General features: G+C 37.7%; 2 protein-coding genes across 2 annotated transcripts; one reads left to right on the top strand and one right to left on the bottom strand.

The window, feature by feature from the left end:
• The first annotated feature begins 6,501 nt into the window (after positions 1–6,501).
• On the top strand, positions 6,502–7,617 carry LOC131144589 (olee1-like protein). The gene is made up of 2 exons (XM_058093313.1): positions 6,502–6,739; positions 6,879–7,617. The coding sequence occupies exons 1-2, from the start codon at positions 6,583–6,585 to the stop codon at positions 7,223–7,225; spliced, it is 504 nt and encodes a 167-aa protein (XP_057949296.1). The 5' UTR covers positions 6,502–6,582; the 3' UTR covers positions 7,226–7,617.
• A 2,160-nt stretch (positions 7,618–9,777) lies between these two features.
• Positions 9,778–10,922, bottom strand: LOC131143916 (APO protein 4, mitochondrial-like). The gene is made up of 4 exons (XM_058092272.1): positions 10,830–10,922; positions 10,341–10,726; positions 10,025–10,237; positions 9,778–9,898 (listed from the first exon to the last, which is right to left on the bottom strand). Exons 1-4 carry the CDS (start codon positions 10,920–10,922, stop codon positions 9,778–9,780), a joined length of 813 nt encoding a protein of 270 aa, XP_057948255.1.
• Between the last annotated feature and the right edge of the window lie 5,453 nt (positions 10,923–16,375).

The following is a 16,375-nucleotide window of genomic DNA, read 5'->3' as shown; positions in this document are numbered from 1 at the left end:
GTCCGTCAATTATAATTGCCCTATTTTTTATGCAACAACAATGAATTAAAACTTTCATTCTAAACATTAAGTATGTAGGCTAGTTGGATTTTATAGGGATTTAAGTAAGCATCTTTACAATGACAATAAAATTATTATAGCATTCCCGTAGATAATGGATATAGAATTACTGAATAAATAAATGTGTATATAAATTTGATGTTGAATTGATGTAATAATGTCTTTATATTGATGGTATGCTGAATTTTTATTTTAGTTTAGAAATTGCTGATTCAAGAAAATTGTTTTGAGCTTCAAATTATAAGATGAAAGATTTGAGACAAGCAAATGTGATCTTAGGTAATTGAGTTTTACACGAACATAATGACATAAGTTTATCCTACTCACATTATGTAGAATGGATTTTGAAAAATTTTTACCATTTTAATTATAACCTACTAGAACTCCATGTAATACTAGAGCTTACATTTAAAGAAAAATCAAGGTGTTCTTATTGTCCCAATTAGTATATGCACAAACGGTATGTTCTTTTATACATTTAGTGAATTACATTTTTTTTTTTTTACTAAAAGAGGGCAGCACCTCATTTTATTTATTGATATGCCCATTAAAAATAGAATAGCGTTCCCAAGAGGACGGGTGAATTTGATTAATTAAAAATTTAAGTTCTTTTTAAAATTTTTTGTATTTTAATTACAATAGCAAACTTAATTAAATTAATCAAACAACAATCACAACCCAAAAACTCAACAAAGTACTTGAAAGGTAAACAATCCAATCAATCAACAAAATTGAAATCAATCAATCAAACACTTGATGCTTTTGGTAACAACCCTGTAAGTATGTGCAAGCCCTGTTTTGATTGTTTGTAACGTACTCACTTGTGGGTTTCCGCAAAAGATTAATTAACACGTACTTTCTAGAGTTAAGAGTCTTCTTTGAATTCTTACTTAAGCCCTGCAATCAGCAATTTTCATTCACAATATATATGGTGCAGAAAATAAAAGTATAGGGCAAAGAGAAGACACCAAGATTTTATGAGGTTCGGCTTATCCTTAACCTACGTCATCGCCTTTGGCAAATACTACAAAATGATTCCACTATGAACGTTTCTTTCCGGGTGGAGTAAACCTTTTACAAAACCTTTTTTTCAGGGAGAGAAACCTCTCCAAACGATATCCCCTCGCTTGGCTATAATGATCCAACAGCCCTGAATCAACTCGGTAGTGAAAGTAAGATGTGAACAAGAGAGATTTAGAGTACTTTGAGAATTCTTGATTGCTGAAAAATTTTCCTGGTGTTTAAAAATCTTGTTTTAGGGGTTATTTATAGATGTTTAAAAGTTAATACCTTGTCCCCCAAGTTTTCTTGGAGTATGTACCAAGTTTTCAATAAGAATAGTACCCAAGAAACCAAATTTAAACAATTTCTCGTTGGAGTTTTAAATAGCCTGTTCGAGTGGCAATTGCTTGCCATGATTTGGCAGTCGCCTGCCAAGGTTCAAAATTGAAACTCAGAAGGTAGGTAATTGCCTGCCAAAGCACAGGCAGGTGCCTAACTTGATCACCCAGTCGCCTGGCAAGTTCCTGGTAGTCGTTTGGGACCCTACCCTCAGCCATTTTTTAAATTCTTAAAATGAGCAGTCACCTGCTTGAGTTGGGCAGTCACCTGTTTTCCAGAAAACTAATTTTAACTTTGAAAACTTCTTTTCATTTGAGACTTTTATTATTTTAATTTAGGAAAACATATTTTAAGGTCTTCGCAAAATTGGTTTCTTAGTTTCTTGTTCTTAATGAGTTTCAATTCAATTTATATTGAACTTTACATGAAGTACTTACATAAGGACTTTCTTAAGACTCTAAACCCTTGAACTTCTTAAGTCTTCATGATAGTCCTTGCTTTGAGTTCTTTCCTTGATCATTATGCATTCTTTGAGCTTTCAATACTCTTTCATTCTTCAAGCTTTTATAGAATATGCCCATCTTGACCTTTTATCATTGAATTTAGCTTTGAGACACTTGAACTTTCTATTATCTGCTTCCTGCAATAGTTCAACTTGAAACCATATCAAATTTATCTTAATTGGTTATCATCAAAATAAGAATTGTAAGCCTTGTTAGGCCTACACCCATATATGTTTGTTGAATTACATTTGTCCATATATGGTAAATGTTTTATGTAGATTAAGCAGATAAAAATCATAATCTTGGATTTGTGATCAGTAGGTAGCACTAAAAGGAATTTTGAAATATCTTAATGGTACTATAAATTATTATTTGTTTTATTATGAGTACTCTAGACTATTAGCAACATTTTCTTATACTAATAGAAATTCCAAAAACAAACCTGTATGGTGTGATCTATTATGGAGGTTGAGTTTGTAGCTTTGGGGAAAACAGACTATTGAAGTTTAATTGGTTAAAGAATTTGTTGTCGGATATTCTTCTACGGATTAAATTGGTACAACCCATTTGCTTATGCATTGTGATTGTTTAGCAATTATAGCTCAAACAGATAACAAGAATATAATGACAAAAGACACAAGATTATCAAGTAGTTCATCTCACATGGAGTAATTATTCTAATGGAGTTATGTGAGGTTTGAGAGAAATTTGGAAGATCCTTTGACTAAGGAAATATCTAAAAATCTAGGAAAAAGAAACATCAAGTGAGATGTATCTTAAGGCCTTAACATAGACAACTGAAAATGACATGCAATCCAACCTATGTAATTGGAAATCCCATGAATTAAGTTCAATGGGAAATAACAAAGTCATCAAATAGTTGATTAAGTACTATTATTTTCTTACTCATCCTTATGATGTTTAGAATGGTGCAATTTATATTTCTAAGGTTGAACTTATCTCATGATAATTGTTTAGGTGCAATTACACTTGATAAATTCACATATGTAAGTGGGAATGTGACACTTCATCTGAAAGTCTGTCAAACTAAAACTTTCTATAGCAAATCTAAACCTTTCGAAATGTGTGTTCTAGGAGTATCCTAGGCACACATGTATAGGTGGGGCCTATGTGGGTCTTGTTTGTTTTTGAGATACTCTTAGGACACACTTTTTGAGATGACAAATATTTTTCTTTAAAGACTTATTTATACCAATCCACAATATATTTGTGTTTAAAGATGTTTTATAAGCGGTGTGTTCATTGAGTTGCACTAAAATAATATGGCTCAATAATCACCAAGTCCTTGTAATTTATATCACATATTTTTTTCTAAGGTAGTGTTTGGGAGTATATGTTTCGAGTATTAGATTTAGATTTGTGTGGATTTAGATGAAATTGAACAAATTTTATATTATGTTTTGTTCAAATTCACATAAATCCAAATTCAAAACTTGAAATCAAAACTCCAAAATGCAAGGTAAGTGCAATTCAAATTAAAAAGTATTGTCATCCAATGCACGATATATCGTGGTCAATTTCCCGATACTTATTTTCTTTTTTTTTACTTCGTTCGTTTTTTAATTTGATCCATGTGAGGAATTGTTAATATTTCTTGTTGGAGTGTGTGTAGCTCATATTGAGTGGAATACATGCACGGGGAAAGCATGGTGAAGCAAGAACAAGGAAGTTGGGCTGCAAGAGGAAACCATCGACAGTTTGGTCGAAGGAGATAATCGTTGATGGTTTGCCTGAAACCGTTGACGGTTTCAGTCTGTATACTTGATTCTCAACATTAAATCGTCGAACGATTTCATAACCGTTGACGATATTTTTCCGCGTTGATTATGGATTTTGAATTGGGAAAATCAATTGACTTGGGATTTTGGAGGATTTTCCTCTGGGGATTGCTACAAGGGTACTTTAGGAACTTTCTAAACCTTCTGTAAGCATAGGGTTAGCATATAAACAATATTGTAACCCTTGTTTGATGAGATAGTGAAAATTCAGCCGTTTGCTCCCGTGCACGTAAGTACATTTCTGAACCACATAATCTCTTGTGCCATTGATTATTTGGTTTTCTTTATTATTTGTGTGATTGATTATTTCCGTATTATTCATTTTTGATTGCTGCATTGCTTGATCCGAATCAATTTGTGTTTCCACTGCGCATTAGTAATCTTTGCACAAAAAATTGGTATCAAAGCTATTGGTTGTAATGGATGAGATTTCTTATGCAAGGTTCGATATTGTCAAGTTCGATGGATCGGAAAATTTCAGACTTTTGCAAAGGAGGGTTAATGACTTGTTGGTGCAGAAAGGTATGGTAAGGGCATTGTACAGGAGGTAGCCGAAAGGCATGGATGAAATGAGTTGGAAGGAATTGGAAGTGAAGGGTGTGATGACTATCACGTCATCGATGATGAATTTTGTTCTCCTTCACTTATTTATCTATGTAGAGGAAAAGTCAAGTCACAACCGTATCTATCCAACGACCACCAACCTACTCCATAGAAATTGAATCCAAATAGAAATTATTAAACATTAATATTAAAAAACTGAAATAATTATTCTATAATGACAATATAAGCCCTAATAATTACATACAATTGACATTTCTTTTTTTTCTATTCTTTTTTTCCCCTGCTTTTGAATTCCACTTCACTTGCCGACAAATAATGATGACGATGACAACGACGACGACGACCACCCCGCGGGGATAGATATTTACCCATTATTATTTGTTTATTATTTAATTTTCTGTTTTTTTTTTTTTTTTGTTTGTTTAATTGATTAATTGCTTAATTTAATTTTATAAGTTAATTAATGGGAGGGAAGAGAGAAGAAGACCCAGATGGGAGTGAGGAAGCCATCTACGTCTGCAAGCTGTTTTGTAAAACGTGGCGGCGATTAAGAATTTCTTTTGCAAGTGCCGCTACTGTATAGATATACCCCTTTTCAGGAATTAGAAAGTTATGGCCTATGGGCGGAAGAAGGCGGTTATGTCCGTGAATTTGGATCTTTCTCCCTGTTTTTGAACCCATGCTAGCCGAACAAATACTATCATTATTATTATTATTATTGCCCTCATTATTCTATTTTGAATTACACTTATGTATATTCAATTGTGTTATTTTTAGTATTTTATATTTGTATTAACTAGTTATTATTTTATTATTATGATATTTTTTATTAAATATTCTCGATTTGATGGAATATATATTATGTATTATTTTGTGTGATTTATTTCTTTACATGTGTATTTCCAAAATTCACTAAAAGAGAGTAATTTTAAAGATTTATTAAATTTAATTGGCGGGATAATTTTTTAATTAATTAGGTACCGTTCGTAAGAATGAGCGCATAGGGGGTGCTTGTACCTTCCTCTCGCGTAACCGAACTCCTGATCTTGACTTTGGTAACGCAGACCGATTCTACCCTTAATTGGGTAGTAATTAAGTGTTCTAACCATACTAAAAGGTTAGTAGCGATTTCATTCCTATTTTTCCTAAAAATTAAACATCATAATTTTTATTTCGCAAACCCGAGGCACCCTTGCTCCGTTGGGAGGTCGCGACACCTCTCACCACTCAACTTTATTTGGTAGAATTTCCATCATTATTCTAAACATAAGATCAGTAAGTAAGGGGAGAAAATATCAAGTAGTTTTCACGTTATTGAAACTTGATCAAAAGGGATAGAAGAGAATAAGAGATACTTACATCCAAGTTCCATTGTCTTGGCAAAAATGACACAAGGTAGTTCATTTTTTTATATCCTTACTTTGTTATGGCTCATAAAATTAACTAAGATCTTCTGGTGAGAAAGATATATTCATGCATATATATATATATATATATATATATATAGAGAGAGAGAGAGAGAGAGAGAGAGGGTGAGAAAGATATATTCATGCATATATATATATATATATATAGAGAGAGAGAGAGAGAGAGAGAGAGAGAGAGAGAGAGGTTGTATACATAGTCGTAGGGGCAATGCGTGTATAAGCAATTGGTTCATGCATGTTTTCTTCTTCCCTTAGATTGATAGAAATAGTTGGCTGTACGTAGTTTGCAAAAGCCTATCCCCCTTTTTTAGTAAGTTAAGGTCTCTCAATGGCAATCGTGAAAGATACACATACACATGCACACATTATATATATGAGAGCTATGGTAACCATATGCATATGCTTATTTGAGAGAACCTATGCGCCATGCAGACCATGCATATGCTTATCTGAGAGAACCTAGAATGATTTGAACTCATTTTCTTTTTTTGTTTATTCTTCATTCCCTGAAATGTGGGGAGGACCCATTTTTTATTGATCGAATAGGCTTGTCCATATTTTGACGTTCTATTTACCGTTAAAATGAGAGAGAGAGAGAGAGAGAGAGAGAGAGAGAGAGAGAGAGAGAGAGAGAGAGAGAGAAGAGCGGGTCAAATGAAGCTTAGAACCACGGAAGAAGAAAAGGGGAATTGATCGAAGACCGAAAAGAGTGGGTTTAGCGCCATAGAGAAATAACAACCTCCCTAAAATAACACGCAACATTTTGCTTATAAATGAGAGCATTGTCCTCAATTTTCATACTTGAACTCGGTCCCTACTCGATTCCGATATCCCCACCGACACCCCCCCCCCCCAAGTGATCGACATCCCAAACATATCACAAGAACAATGGCAAAGTCTGCACAGGCTGCCATCCTCCTCGCCACCGCCCTTTGCTTCTTGTCCCTCGCCTCCGTCGCCCACTCCTTCTTCCTTGTTGAGGGCCAGGTCTACTGCGACACATGCCGCGCCAAGTTCCAAACCAGGGCCAGCGAGCCCATCAAAGGTACCCTCCTCTCTCTCTCTCTCTCTCTCTCTCTCTCTCTCTCTCTCTCTCTCTCACATATATATATATATATATGTGTGTGTGTGTGTGTGTGCGTGCGCGCGCGCGCGCTTAAATAGTGATTGGTTGGTGAGTGCAGGTTCTAAGGTGCGCCTGGAGTGCAGAGACCGCGAAGGCGGACACCTCACTTACACGGTGGAGGGGGAGACCGACGCGAAAGGAATGTACCATCTGGAGGCGGAAGGAAATCACGAGGAGGAGGTTTGCGAGGTAGTGTTGGTGAAGAGTGGAAGCGAAGATTGCAAAGAGGAGAACAAGGTAGGATTCGGAAGACACAGCGCCAGGATCAGCCTCACCCACAACAACGGCATCTCATCGCCGTCGCGCTTGGCCAACCCTCTTTTCTTCATGAGGAAGGAGGCCCTCCCTGTGTGCCCTGAAGTCTTGAGGGAACTGGGTATCCTCCCCGCCGAAATCTTCCACTAACCGTGCATTCCCCATTACCACACATCTTAATTTCTCAGACCGCGAGCGTGGGGTTATTATTTATTTACTTACCCGAGTCTTAAATTTCTCATCCAGTGAATAAAAACAAGGTGGATTTTTTGCTCCTTTTCTAAATTTTTTAAGGGAAAAAAAGAAAAAGAAAAAAGAGTTGATTTAGGTTGATTGATGCGTGTGGGACTATGTGAGAGGTGGATATGGTGGAAGCGATGGTCTGGCAGGCCTTTCAGGTTACATAGATGATGGAGCACTGTACGTGCCTGATCGGTTTCAAATTTCCTATATGCACAGTGCGTCTGCTATATTAATATACATACTATATGTGTATGTAACTTGTGCTTTCTAAATATTATAAAAGCGCTTTTTACATGTAATTCATATGGGTTCTTAATGATTTTAATTGGTGCATTCGTGTTGTATGATTATTAATACCTGGATTGCTTGAGATTATGTAAATTTTTTGCTTTCGTGGAAAGTATGAGTTTATGTTTAAGCGTTAGGCATTAATAATTCTTAAAAAAAATACAATGATCAAAATTCTGGGTTACGTTATATTTGAAGATGCCTTAAATTTAAATTTATATTATATTTGAATAAAAAATATAATATTAAATTGTATTAAAATTCATCCAAATCCATCCAAATCTAAATCTACTGTTTAAAATTCATGCACAAAGCTTAATTTTAATGTGTCGATTAAAATAAATTTAATATTATATTTTATTTAATTTTATAAAAATTTAAATTCAAATCTCAAAATATATACACTCAAATTGCAGTTGAATTTCCTACATCAAGAATAATAGACAATAAGCAAAGCTCCCCTCCACATTCTCTTGCCCAGCAACAGAACGGGTAAGTGTGTGTGTTATGATTGGAGGCTTGAAGAAACAGAGGATCTGCATATGCATACAAATGGTGCCCATGAATTTTAAATTTTGAATCCATGCAAATTTAAAGTTGAAATCTCTCTAAACATAAAATGAGAATGTTACTATTCAATCACAATGCACCAATTTGCAGCACTCTCTTGGCATGAAATGAAATCTTTATTTCGCAAAACAGAGACTGCTTTTTTATTTTTTTATTCCTTATTTACTTTTTCTAAGTCCTTGAGTTAAAAAGTAAATTATAGAGTCCAGTCAAAAACATTACGAGCCCTTTTAATTGTAAGAAACATTTTTTTTATTTTTTATTTTTAATTTTTTCAATGAATTATAAATATTTTAACTTATTTTTTAATTATTCAAGATTTATATTATAAAGATAGAAATAAAAAAAATTATTTAAATGTGTTTTTAAAAACTATATATTTAGAAATAAAGGGTTTTTTTAAATGTGTAAAACAATTATACATTTTTTTTATTTATAGATGTCAAAATAATTACAAAAAGGATAATTTATTTTTCAATTTTTCAAAATTTATATAAGGTAATGTTTGGAATCACAAGTTTTAGGACTTGAATTTAAATTTTGTGTATTTAGAAGAAACTTTATGCATAATTCATAATTAAAGTGCAAGAACCAAATTTAAAGCTCCCATACACAAAATAAAAGTAGAAAATTTAATACTCCCCAAGTAAGAATTATAAATCTAGAAAAATAATAAAAGAGATATTTTTCAAATTTTCTATATAAATTTAAATAATTAAAATGACATTTTTGTAATCATTTGAAAAATTAGAAATGAAAAATATATAATACCAAAATTGTTTATTGTGATTCACTTATCTCATACAAATGTTGTACTAAATATTTTATATATTTTTTTAAAAACAAAAATTAAAAAACAGAAACTATTTTCTAGTAACATTTTAACGTCACTAAGATAAAAAAATAAAATGCTATCACTCATCAAAACATTTGGATGAAATACATTGCCCTAAGTTGCCGGAAACATGTGCAACTATTGTCTTAGGTAAATAGCATATTGTAAATTAAAATATTTTTTAAAAAATAAAAATAAAACAATGACCAGCCAAAGAACGATGGACGAAGCAATCCCCGATCCAGAGTAAATACCAATGGCCAGCAAACAGGAGAGCAGAAGAAAGTCACACAGCTATCCTAACTGTTGATCTGCAACTCAACACGGCTGCACAAAAGCCCAAACACCAACAGGATGCCTCTTACAACTCTTATCAAAATTTGAGACCTTTAACCCTGCACATACCTTGAAATTTAATACACCTCAATTCTCCAGTGCTAAGAATTTTTTATATTCCTCTCAGAATCCTAGAGCTGTAAACCCATTGTTCACATGCCAAAACAGAACCTTCGTCAACCTTCGTCAGTGCTGCAGTTGAAGATTTATTCCATGCCCAAAGAATGTCAACAAATTTCTTTTTCCCTTGGTTCGATACATCAACAGCGCCGCATGCACGTGCGCGTGTACGTGTGAGTGAGTGAGTGAGAAAGAACTGCAGTGATGCAATGCAACCCAGCTGAGAGGGCATAAAGCAACTCAACATGATCAATTAGTGTCTGCATGCACATAATTTGCAGTTGTGATTCCATGAATTAAACGCATAGCGTTAAAAATTCTCTGGATACTGCCAAAATTTCCTGCAAAGACCAAGCTGGACAGAAAATTCTTCAACCATCTGAATGATTAAGGTAACAAGGCTCTGGCTTGACAGAGGGTGAGCAAAAATCCTGATGCAAAAATGCATTATATCAAGCGCCTCATGCAAAACCCAACTATAGTTCAACCAACAGAGTTCTGTAGCTCAATTCGAAATAGGTTCTGATAAACCCTGCATTTTCATCATACAAAAATACTTGCTCGGTGCAATAGCACCAGCCTGCGTACAGAGATCAATCACCGCAGGTGCACGCCCATAAAAACCGCGTCCCTTGTCCAGCAGCACAGGAGGGTCATGAGGCCGCCGCCTCCAAACGATCTTTGGAGGCACCAAATCATCAACATCCGCTTTCTTCCAGAAGTGGGTTCCACGCCAACTCTCATTCTTGAATACCCCACAAAGTCTAACCCTATGCCCAGATGGCCCCACATGAACTTCCGAACAGTGTTTACAAACCTTTGCTGGATAAACCAATAATAACTTTTGCACCCCCACATCTAAGTAACTCCCACGCTTTCAATGTTATCCTGGCTACTTGGCTCAAATCTTGGGATGGCAGAGACTGAGCTCCTTCAACACCATGGGTGATGCTGCTGGAGTAAAAGTAACCATCCCATGGATATGCCCCTGCCTGCAAGCAAAGCTCAACAACAGCAGGAACACGGTTAAAATCAAATCTTTCTTGATGTTTAATGACTTCTTGGAACATGGACTGTAGGTGAAAGGTTTCTACCGGGACAAGTATGTCATTCAAGCCACCACTGATCCATTCATGAACCTGGCTCTTGGCACAGCGTTTGTAACCATGACAGGTCTGGATTGAGTGACCTTTCCCACCAACATATATTTCTGAATAGAATCTGCAATTGTAATCTATGATGAGATAAACTTGTTTGCACTAATTTTGTTATCAGAGAACGAGAGGGTTCATGCAGTGCAGACTTACTTGCAGGCCATGATAGGAAAAACATTGAGAAGGGTAGACACTGATGGATCCATACCCAGTCAAAGCAGACGGCTGCTGCTCCTTCAACATCTACGGCGCCGGCTGCTCCTCCGTCACCCTTTGTTGCTCCACCTACTCTACCGGACATGTTGACATTAAGCCACCGCCCGTTGAATTTTTTGCTCCCCCTTATGTATATATATATATATATATATATATATATATATATATATATATATATATATGTGTGTGTGTGTGTGTGTGTGTGTGTGTGTGTGTGTGTGTGTGGAGTTGTATAAGTGAGAAGAGAGCAGTGAGTGTGGTGTGTTGCAGCGTGCATAAGAGAGTTGAGTGATTGTATCCTCCTCATCCTCTGTATTTTTCCAGTAAATATTAATCTCTCGCTCCCGTGGACGTAGGCCGGAATTTGGCTGAACCACGTAACTCTGGTGTTAATACAGGTGTGTGTGTGTGCTTTATTTATTTTTATCCATTTATTACTTGATCTGTAAAACCCCAACAAAGTGGTATCAGAGCGTATTGTTGGAGTAGAATTTCAGATCGGAGAAAATTCCCAGATTTTGAGCCTCTGTCCAGTAGCTCAAAATTTAATTTTGAGGCTACCATCAAACTCCACTCGCGGTGTCAACCGGAGCTCCAGACAACATCAAACGATGTCACACGCGCCGCCAACATCCAAAGGACGTCTCCACGCACACACATGCGCCTTCACGCATCGGCAGAGCCTCGGCGGAGCATTACATGCGCGGCCACGCGCGGGTGAGCGAACGGCAGGTCGACGGAAGGTTGAAGACGAGTGATGTCAGCGCCACATCACTCGTCCACGTCAGCAAGGACCCGCGCCAGTCCGTGCGCCACGTCAGCAGCTGAGTCAGCTGCCACGTCAGCTCGGGTCCCACGCCACGTCAGCAGTGGTCCCCACAGTAGGGCTATACAGTGCCACGTCATCGGTGGGCCCCACAGTGCCACATCAGCAGACTGCCACGTCAGCATAGTTAACTAAGAGTTGACCAATTTTGACCGAAGTTTGACCAGGCTTTTCAAAGCCATTTCAGGTTCGTTTTTCGAACAACTTAAGCCATTTCCAGGGTTTTCGACCGTTCCAGATGCAACCGTAGATTCGGTTTCTTGAGATTCTGCCCAAATTTTTTTGTACGAGCAAGTTAGTGCTTAAAAATCAATGGAGCAGTCAGACTCGGGTACTATGATCAAACTCACAGCTTCCAATTACACACTGTGGAGGTCTCGGATGGAGGATCTCCTTAATTGTAAGGATTTGGCAGACCCTTTGGATTATAAGGGTATGAAACCAGATTCCGTCAAAGATGATGATTGGAGAAGAATGAATAGGAAGACCATTGGTCAAATCAGACAATGGATTGACCACAAGGTATATCATCATGTCGCACAAGAGACTGATGCTTATAGTCTTTGGGAGAAGCTGGAAAACATGTACCAGGCCAAGACTGCCCGCAACAAAGCCATGTTAATGAGACGACTTGTTAATCTGAAGTTAAAAAGCGGGACCTCTATAGCTGAACATACTAGTGAGTTCCAAAACCTAGTAAATCAGCTTTCATCTGTGAAGATGGATCTTGGCTCCTTACCAGACAGTTGGGAGACATTGGTTATTACTCTCAGCAATTCAGCTCCTGATGGCAAACTTACCATGGCGATGGTAAAAGATGCCTTATTCAACGAAGAGGCCAGGAGAAAAGAAACAGGTGCAGATCAGTCACAAGCCTTTGTTACTAAAACCAGAGGCCGACCTCAAGAAAGTACCAGTACCAGAAGTCGAGGTAAAGGCAGAGGTAGAAGCAAATCTAGAGGAAGATCCCAAGATCGCGGCAGATTCAGTGATGATAAAAATTGGCAGAGAGGGAAAATCTCTTATTATTATTGTGGCATTGAAGGCCACATGAAGAAAGATTGTCGAAAATTTCGGCGGGGTCATGGTCAAAGACGCCAGCAACAAAAGAAAGAGGAAGGTGAGAACTCGGTCACCTTAACCCAAGATATATCAGTCTTTTCAATTGATGAAGATGCATGTTGTCATATTGGGAACCACAACACTGAATGGGTGGTAGACACAGCAGCCTCCTACCATGCCACTCCCCACAAAGAATTCTTCACGATGTATAAATCTGGAGATTTTGGTACAGTAAAGATGGGGAACACTAGTTCTTCTCAGATCGTGGGAATTGGAGACGTGCAGATTGTGACCAATATTGGTTGCACCATAACACTAAAGGATGTTCGACATGTCCCAGACCTTCGGCTAAACCTTATTTCTGGGGCAGCCCTTGATAAACAGGGCTATGAAAGCTACTTTGGGAAAGGTGCTTGGAAATTATCAAAAGGTAATTTGACAATAGCATGAGGACGCATTTACTGCACATTGTACAAAATGCAGGTGAAGATTTGTACTGATGCCATCAATGCGGTGGAAGATGAAGCATCACCAAACCTATGGCATAAGAGACTCGGACACGTGGGAGAAAAAGGGCTCCTTACACTGGTGAAGAAGGCATTTATCAAAATCACAAAAGGTATTACCTTAAACCCATGTGATCATTGCTTATTTGGGAAACAGCATAGAGTTTCATTTAGTTCCTCTATGAAGAGAAGGTCAAAGCCATTGAGTTTGGTACATTCTGACGTATGCAGACCCATTGAAGTAGAATCTATTGGCGGCAACAGGTATTTTATTACTTTTATTGACGACGCTTCAAGGAAGGTGTGGGTATATTTTCTGAAAACAAAGGGCCATGTATTTAAATATTTCAAGGAATTTCATGCTATGGTGGAGAGGCAAACAGGGAAGAAATTGAAGTGCCTCCGGATAGACAATGGAGGCGAGTATACTTCCAACGAGTTTAGAGCATACTGTACTGAACGTGGTATTAGGCATGAAAAGACGGTCCCATGTACCCTACAACATAATGGTGTAGTTGAGAGAATGAATCGGACCATTATGGAGAGAGTTAGAAGTATGCTCAGTATGGCTAAATTACCTAAGTCATTCTGGGGGGAAGCTATTCGTGCCGCATGTTACCTTATCAACAAATCACCATCGGCACCACTTAATTTTAGAATTCCAGAGAAAGAATGGACTAGAAGAAAAGTTTCTTACACTCATCTAAGAGTGTTTGGGTGCAAAGCTTTTGCATATATATCTAATGAGTAGAGGCAAAAGCTCGACGTGAAGTCTATTCCATGTATCTTTATTGGCTATGGAGATGATAAATTCGGCTACAGATTATGGGATCCAGAGAGGAAGCAGGTCATCAGATCGAGAGACGTGGTTTTCCATGAAAACCAGGTGTTTGAGGACTTTGAACCATAAACAAAGTCTAACTAGCCTAATTCCAGTGCTCCAATCATTGTAACGGATCCTACACCATCATATTCTCCCACAAACCATGGAGAATTGCAGGATGATCCTTTGGAAACAGATGTAGACGGTGTTGAGCAGGGGGAGCAACAACCCCCTCCACCAGAAATTGCAGAATCATCACATCAGTCAGATGATGAAGTATATCCTCCTCCAGAAGAAGCTGAGCCCAGAAGATCTGAAAGAGGCCGTGTTCTGATTCCGTCGAGAAGATATCCAGAATCAGAATATCTTTTACTCACTGATGAGGGGGAGCCAGAAAGTTTCCAAGAGGTCCAGTCTCATACCGACAAAGCTAAATGGATAGAAGCTATGAAAGCAGAGGTGAATTCTTTACACAAGAATCAAACGTATGAGTTGGTAAAACTTCCCAAAGGGAAGATAGCACTAAGGAACAAATGGGTGTTCAAGCTTAAGAAAGATGGTAGTGGACAAATAGTGACACATAAAGCCAGATTGGTCGTCAAAGGTTTTGAGCAAAAGAAAGGCGTTGACTTTGACGAGATATTTTCGCCAGTAGTGAAAATGACAACAATTCGAGTCATACTCGGATTAGTAGTCAAGTTAAATCTAGAGTTTGAACAAATGGATGTGATGACAGCCTTCCTACATGGAGACTTGGAAGAAGACATCTACATGGAGCAACTAGAAGGATTTGAAGTTCCAGGGAAAGAACATCTAGTCTGCAGGTTGAAGAAAAGCCTCTACGGTCTTAAGCAAGCACCGAGACAATGGTATAGAAAATTTGACTCTTTCATGGTGAGTCACGGATACAAGAGGACTGCAGCAGATCAGTGTTTATATGTTCAGATATTTCCTGATGGTAATCTTGTCATCCTACTACTCTATGTTGATGACATGTTGATTATTGGTCAGGATGCAAGCAAGATCAACAAGTTAAAGATGGAATTGTCTAAGTCTTTTGAAATGAAGGACTTAGGCCCAGCTCAGCAGATCCTAGGCATCAGGATCCGTCGCGACAGAAAAGCCAGAAAGTTATGGTTATCACAGGAGAAGTATATTGAACAGGTAATCAAAAAGTTCAACATGGAAAGTGTCAAGCCAGTAAGTACTCCACTGGCTAATCATTTCAAGCTAAGCAAGAAGTTATCTCACTCATCAATGGAAGAAATGTCAATAGTCCCATACTCATCAGCAGTTGGAAGCTTGATGTATGCAATGGTGTGTACGAGACCAGACATTGCCCATGCTGTAGGCGTTGTGAGCAGGTTTCTTTCCAATCCAGGGAAAGACCATTGGGAAGCTGTGAAATGGATTCTCAAGTACTTGAAAGGTACATCAGGATTATGCTAATATTTTGGGGAAGCTGAACCAATCTTGGAGGGTTACACTGATGCAGACATGGCTGGTGATCTTGATGGAAGAAAGTTCACATCAGGTTTTTTGTTCACCTTTGCAGGAGGAGTTGTATCATGGTAGTCAAAATTGCAAAAGTGTGTTGCCCTATCCACAACAGAAGCAGAATATATTGCCGCAGCAGAAGCTGGGAAGGAGATGTTGTGGTTAAAACGGTTTCTTCAAGAGTTAGGAGTCAAACAGGAAGAATACAAGATACATTGTGATAGTCAGAGTGCACTGGACTTGAGCAAGAATTCAATGTACCATTCCCGAACAAAACATATTGACATTTGCTATCATTGGATACGCGAAGTGATGGAACAACAACTGTTGAAGTTAGTCAAAATTCATACTAAAGAGAATTCGACAGACATGTTAACAAAGGGGGTAACTTATGAGAAGCTCCAGCTATGCAGGGATATAGCTGGGATGGACGTCAATTGAAGATTAACATATTATTCTCCTCCTATGGGTATGAAGGGGGAGAATTGATGGATCCATACCCAGTCAAAGCAGACGGCTGCTGCTCCTTCAACATCTACGGCGCCGGCTGCTCCTCCGTCACCCTTTGCTGCTCCACCTACTCTGCCGGACATGTTGACATTAAGCCACCGCCCGTTGAATTTTTTGCTCCCCCTTGTGTGTGTGTGTGTATATATATATATATATATATATATATATGTGTGTGTGTGTGTGTGTGTGTGTGTGGAGTTGTATAAGTGAGAAGAGAGAAGTGAGTGTGGTGTGTTGCAGCATGCATAAGAGAGTTGAGTGATTGTATCCTCCTCCTCCTCTGTATTTTTTCAGTAAATAGTAATCTCTCGCTC

This window comes from Malania oleifera, chromosome 12 (genome assembly GCF_029873635.1).
Source record: "Malania oleifera isolate guangnan ecotype guangnan chromosome 12, ASM2987363v1, whole genome shotgun sequence".
NCBI lineage: Eukaryota > Viridiplantae > Streptophyta > Magnoliopsida > Santalales > Ximeniaceae > Malania > Malania oleifera.
This window is presented reverse-complemented; position numbering and strand designations above follow the sequence as displayed.

What these genes read in the sequence shown, in the direction of transcription:
- LOC131144589 (XM_058093313.1), top strand. Translation starts at nt 6,583, where the DNA reads ATGGCAAAGTCTGCACAGGCTGCCATCCTCCTCGCCACCGCCCTTTGC. An exon ending in GGCCAGCGAGCCCATCAAAG is followed by an intron (nt 6,740 to 6,878) that starts GTACCCTCCTCT and finishes TGGTGAGTGCAG; the next exon opens with GTTCTAAGGTGCGCCTGGAG.
- LOC131143916 (XM_058092272.1), bottom strand. Translation starts at nt 10,922, where the DNA reads ATGTCCGGTAGAGTAGGTGGAGCAACAAAGGGTGACGGAGGAGCAGCC. An exon ending in CAGCCGTCTGCTTTGACTGG is followed by an intron (nt 10,727 to 10,829) that starts GTATGGATCCAT and finishes TAACAAAATTAG; the next exon opens with TGCAAACAAGTTTATCTCAT. An exon ending in GCCAGGATAACATTGAAAGC is followed by an intron (nt 10,238 to 10,340) that starts GTGGGAGTTACT and finishes ATCTGGGCATAG; the next exon opens with GGTTAGACTTTGTGGGGTAT.